A 6,000-nucleotide genomic window follows, 5' to 3' on the forward strand; every position below is an offset into this window, starting at 1 on the left:
TTTTTGTTGCATGGAAAATGAGTTGCATACTAGAATTAATTCTGTGATATTTTCACCTTTGATAAATAAATAAGAACTTAGATGCATGTCATGTGATCTTAGCATTCCATGGTAGTGTTGTTACCTCTGGTATTAATTTCTGTAGTGGACATTTCCTCTGAAGAAGACTAATACAGACTCATCTAACAAGAACAGCAATATTTGGTAACACCATGTTGCTTTGGATGCAAAGTACGGCAAAGCCATTTTTTTCTAACAAATGCAGAAATAATTATGAAATATTTCAGGAAATTAGACCTATAAGGAGCTGGAAAAAAAAATTCTGATAAATTGCAATCTCTTATTATAACTGTAGAAGTAAAGAAGGCTGAGTAGCTTCTTTCAAGAAAAATCAAATAATATATTTACCTTTTTTAATAAACTATAAGCTCTGCTTTTATATTTTTAATAGATGATAGACTGAAGAAGGAAGTTCAGCAAAGTAGCAGAGTAATGAGAATTCCCAAACTATTAGCAAATTGAATAAAATTAATTCTGATTTGACACATGGTAGTTAAAAGTAAAAAAAATACTAATTATAAACTTCAATTTCACCTTAAATGCAAAGTAAAAAGCAGAAAAAATCTGATTACACAGGTTTGTTACATGGTTTTTCATCCTAGGCATGTGGAAAGTATGCTGAGGTTAAAGACACTTGATTTTTTTTCACTGAGGTTTTGTCTATAGTTTGCTGCTGTTGAGGAGACATGAGAGAGGAAGGGAAGTAGCTCTGACACCAAAAGTGCTTTCTACAATTGCAAATTTACTGAAATCCTGACTTAAGTTTGCTGAAATAAGCTGCTTGAATTTTCTTCTTACTTTTCAGTAAAGAGAATTAATTTAAGTGCAAGATTATAAAACCTTTTTACATTGATGCTATAGTTCTAAACCATGGAATTCTTTATGGGAGAGAAGATTAAATGTTTAAGTGTTTATTTGCATGTCAAGGTTGCTGTCTAGACAAAATTGTTCCCTATCCTGTCAAGATCAGTATTAATTGAAATAATTTCATAATTACTAGAAAGTTAAATTTATTATTCCGGTAAAGATGTGGCATAGTATTTCAGCTCAGCCCCTAAAGTGGGTCTTTGCATCCATCTTTAAGTCAGTATAAATGCTTCTTTTAAGTTCCATTTGGAATTTTTAAGCTAGCCATGGGATTTCTACTCTCTGCTCTCATGGATTTACATAATCCAGAATATTTTGTCCTCAGGCCTATTCTGCTAGCTTTTTTGTTTAGTTTTACTCTCTAACTGCTATGGATCATCCTAAGCAGTCCTCTCCTACCTTAACTATCCTTGCCTGTTACTGTTTGTACATGTACAGACTGATGTAACTTTGCTATCAAAGCAAGTTTTCAGGATGACATGAGAGATGATCATTTTCTTTGCATAGAACAATTTATTTAGTGTGACACATGCTGTAAGGTTTCACACACGTTCAGTATTCATTATTCCTGGTTAATAAAGGGTATTTAAGTTTTATTTCTTACCCCCATGTGGAAAAGAAAGCAATTTTACACATTTATCAATGAATAAGTGAGATTGTTTGTGTTTTATTTATATCTGTTTATGTTAAATAATACCACTGCTGCTGTTGACATCCTAAACCACAGTGGCAAAAGCATAAAGTATACCTGTAATGTAAGTATTTTCCCCTGTGTCATAAATAATTGCTTTCCAGAAAAAACTGGTCAATGAATTCTTTTTTAGGTATTGTCAGACAGAACTTCAGGTGTTCTTCCATGCTACTGAATATTGAATTTGAACTTTACTGATACTGGGATGCAAATCAAGAAGGCTGTTTTAAGCCTGTTTATTTTAACAGTCAATGGCAGTTTGAAGTATGAACTCGCATACTTCTAGAGAAAATTTGATAGGGAAACATACTCCTGGAGGAGGGACTTCCAGTTTGTGGGATGCAAAGGATTGTTCAGCCCCCTGAGCATTTATTACAGACACCTTGTTAGCAGCTCCCACTGCCACTAGAGTCTCAGGACAACCGTAAGTTTGGAAAACCCTTTTTTAGAACACTGATCCTGTCTGGTTTCTGATACTTACTGTATCTTACCAGTTTAATTAGCAATTTGCCATGGGTCATGTTGAAGGCATTTCAGAGCTTGTGGAAGCTCAGTTAACTGCTTGAAGCTGACCATAGATGGATAGTATCTGCAGGCCCTTCTATGGTTATGTGCAAGAAAGAAACTTTGACAGCCATGAAAGGCAGAGAAAGCTCAAGTGCTATCTTTTCTATTATAAAATGACTGCAGAATTACTGGAGATCATGGAATCATAGAATAGTTTGGGTTGGAAGAAACTTAATGACCTTCTAGTTCAACCCCTGTACCATGGGCAAGAACACCTTCCACAAAGCCCCATCAAAACCTGGTCTTAAACACTTCCAGGGATGGGGTAGCCACAGCTTCTCTGGGTAGCCTGTTCCAGTGCCTCACCACCCTCACAGTGAAGAATTTATTTCTAATACCCAATCTAAATGCTGCCCTTCTTCAGTTTAAAGCCACTCCCCCTTGCCCTATGCCATTGCAAGAAGTCCCTCTCCACCCTTCCTGCAGGCCCCCTGAGATCCACCCAGCCTAATCCAGCCTTTGACACCAAAGTACGTGTATGGACATGTACCCCTTGATCTTGCTTCTTACCCAAGGGGGGGGCAGCATCTCTTCAGTCTCAGATGTATCTGCCCAAAAAGAGAGCATACACCAACTGGCATGCAGTTTTTATTAGGAATGCCAGGAGCAATTCACTTGCCTATATATGACCTAAAAAAGCCCAAACAAACAAACACACCACCTAAATAAATAAAGAATCCCTGAAAATCATCAACCAAACAAAACCCAACAACAACAAAAAAATCTTTGGTTGGAGTAGAGAGCCGGGAACTAGAAATGAAGCAGATGTGCAACATTTCAGTACAGATGGCTGCAACCTCACATTTGCTAGGGTTTTCCAGTTTTAGGGACAGTGTTCTCAGGGGAGTGCACAATGCTTTGTATTTTCCACTACTTTATTTCCTTGCCATGCTGAATGTTCTTCCTATGCTAAATGGACCTTGTTTTGCCTTGAAAGTAGAGAGGTATAAGAGTTGGATTTCCTAGATTTTATTTCTGTTCTTGCATTAATTTAGTATAGATTTACATGTAATGAAGTATTATACTATTTAATCACTTTAGAGGGTGTTCTAAAATAATCTCTTCATTACTCATGTGTTTTCATCTCTGTATAAAAATAGTGGGATAAGTGCTTTGCAGATACAAATGTTGTTCTGCTGAGGTTCTCCACCAAGTCAGATAAAATAAATTACTGTGCATGTCCAAAGTTGTGGTTGAATTACCAAGTACCCCTGAGGAACAGTTCTGAAACTTCTGCTTACCATGTTTTTTGAATGGAGATTAAATGGGATGAGACGCAGTTAAACTGCTGAAAGGGTCTGAAGAATATAAGATTTCAGGTTTGGTGGGTCTAGGGCTTAAATATGAGTATGAAATGTGGAGGAATATTTCGATACATTTTGGCTTAAGTGGGTCTCAGTACTTTGTACATGGGCATTTTCACAGAGTAATTTAGGTTAGAAGAGACCTCTAAGATCAAATCCAGCCTTTGATCACCATCATGTCGAACAGACCTTAGCACTAAGTCCAGTTGTTTCTGGAACACCTCCCTCATGTCCAGCCTGAATCTCCCCTGGTGCACCATGAAGCTGTTTGGTCTGGTAGTGTGACACAAAAATATTCCCAAACTTTAGTTCATCCAGAATAAGCCTCTCTGCTCTGTCTCCTTGAAAGACAGCTTTTGTTTATAATTCAGCTCATGTTGTGGTTGTTTATTTGTGTTTTGTGTATATGCATATATAAAATTGTTTGAGATTATTACATGGGTTCTGAGAGTCATGTAGCATTCAAAAGAATAGGGGAGTCTTCATGTTGTGGATGTAAAGCCTGAGGATTGTTTTTTTCTCCTTAAAATACAGAATTCAAGGTAGCAAAGCCATGTGGTTTTGCTTTAGGATAAGTTAGTACTTGATCTCCTCTGTATTTGTGCTTTTCGAGTATGGCTGGTAGACCAGGTGTTCACAAGTAAATGGTACATTGTTTTATTTGTGTTTGTCTTTTTTTTTTTTTTTTTTTGTAGGAGTTCCACCTGGAATATGACAAATTAGAAGAAAGGCCTCATCTGCCATCAACCTTCAACTACAACCCTGCTCAGCAAGCCTTCTAAAGACTTCCCTTTTCTTGGGGTATGGCTGTCTCAGCACAATACTCAACATAACTGCAGAACTGATGTGGCTCAGGCATCCTGGTTTTAATTCCTTGAGGATCTGGCAATTGGCTCATGCGAAGGGTCACCATTTGAGGTCCTGCCTTACTAATTATGTGCTGCCCAACAACTAAATTTGTAATTGTTTTTCTTTAGTTTGAGCAGGGTCTGAATTTTTGTTTCTGTTTTCTTTTTTGCCAGCAGACAAGCTTGGGTCTGTAAAGACAAGCGAGTACACTGACAAAAGTTTACCACTTAGTTTTCCAAAATGTAAAAACAAAAAAAAAGAAAAAAGACAAAAAATTAGACAACAAAATTTGCATTGTTCATTGTAGCACTATTGGTAATAAAAAATGTTTGTGCATTTTTATGTGAAGATCCTTCTCGTATTTCATTTGGAAAGATGAGCAAGGTTTGCTTCCTTCATTTTACTTCCCCTTCTGTCTTTGAAAGGCAGTTTTCGCCAAGCTTAATGCAAGAATATCTGACTGTTTAGAAGAAAGATATTGCCACAGTCTCTGGTTAGTTTCCAGGGTTGTGTATTACTGAGCTTCATCTTTCCAGAATGAGCAAAACACTGTCCAGTCTTTGTTACGATTTTGTAATAAATGTGTACATTTTTTTTAAATTTTTGGACATCACATGAATAAAGGTATGTATGTACGAATGTGTATATATTATATATATGACATCTATTTTGGAAAATGTTTGCCCTGCTGTACCTCATTTTTAGGAGGTGTGCATGGATGCAATATATGAAAACGGGACATTCTGGAACTGCTGGTCAGGGGACTACTTTGTCGCCCTGTGCACTAAAGGGCCAGATTTTCAGCAGCCAAGGACATCCATACCCAAGTGAATGTGATGGGACTTAAAGAAGTGAACTGAGACAATTCACTCTGGCTGTTTGAACAGCAGCGTTTCATAGGAAGAGAAAAAAAAAGATCAATCTTGTATTTTCTGACCACATAAAGGCTTCTTCTCTTTGTAATAAAGTAGAAAAGCTCTCCTCACTGCAGTGTTGACTTTGATTTGAGATTGTGAAATTATTTCTTCAACAATGAAAAATGGAAAAAAAATTGAAGTATTAAAACTATCGAGCTGTACAGTGGTTAAGACACTTGAAGAGTCTTTTTGCTGCTGACAAGTAAATTTATGAGAATTTCATATTCTTTTCCACAGTCAAGTTTCCACGGCTAAAAACTTTGGTTCACCTTGGTTTCAGATCCCCTCTTTATAATAGCAGATAATTTTTAGAAAGATGGGTGGGTACCATGTCAAATGATAGGAAGATACTTCAAGAATTAGTCACTTGGGAGAAGCTTGGGTTAGAACTGGTCACAGCTTAGTTTCATGTTGTTGTTTTCCCTCTCTAAAAAAGAAATACATTTCATTTGGTGATTGCTATTACTTGAACTTCCAGATGCAAATAAACATGAATATAGACTGGTTCTGAAAACTGTAACTGTTCTGAGCGGAGAAAGAAAAACCTGAACTGTTGGGATGGTTTTCTTTTTCTTGGTATGATTGCCACTTCTCATTGAGTTGCCTCTGGTGATGCAGATCATTGAAAAATACCTGAAATTACCAAAGCAAGACATGTTAGTGAATCCTGGGATTTTTTTTTCCATTTTCACCCATTTTTCTATGTAGTGCAAAAGCAGCTTGTTTGCATGTATTATGCTTAGAA

The 6,000-nt window shown here is 36.7% G+C and overlaps 1 protein-coding gene across 1 annotated transcript in view; it reads left to right on the plus strand.

Annotated features, from left to right (window-relative positions):
• Window positions 1–5,324, plus strand: part of CNOT2 (CCR4-NOT transcription complex subunit 2) — an 84,674-nt gene extending 79,350 nt beyond the window's left edge. The window contains exon 15 of the mRNA XM_039703870.1: window positions 4,185–5,324. Within this exon, the coding sequence (XP_039559804.1) occupies window positions 4,185–4,271 (87 nt within the window). The 3' untranslated portion in view covers window positions 4,272–5,324. The remainder of the gene's footprint in view (window positions 1–4,184) is intronic.
• Window positions 5,325–6,000: the final 676 nt, after the last annotated feature.

The sequence above is a fragment of the Passer montanus genome, unplaced genomic scaffold (assembly GCF_014805655.1).
Source record: "Passer montanus isolate IOZ18808 unplaced genomic scaffold, ASM1480565v1 scaffold17, whole genome shotgun sequence".
Taxonomy (NCBI): Eukaryota; Metazoa; Chordata; class Aves; order Passeriformes; family Passeridae; genus Passer; species Passer montanus.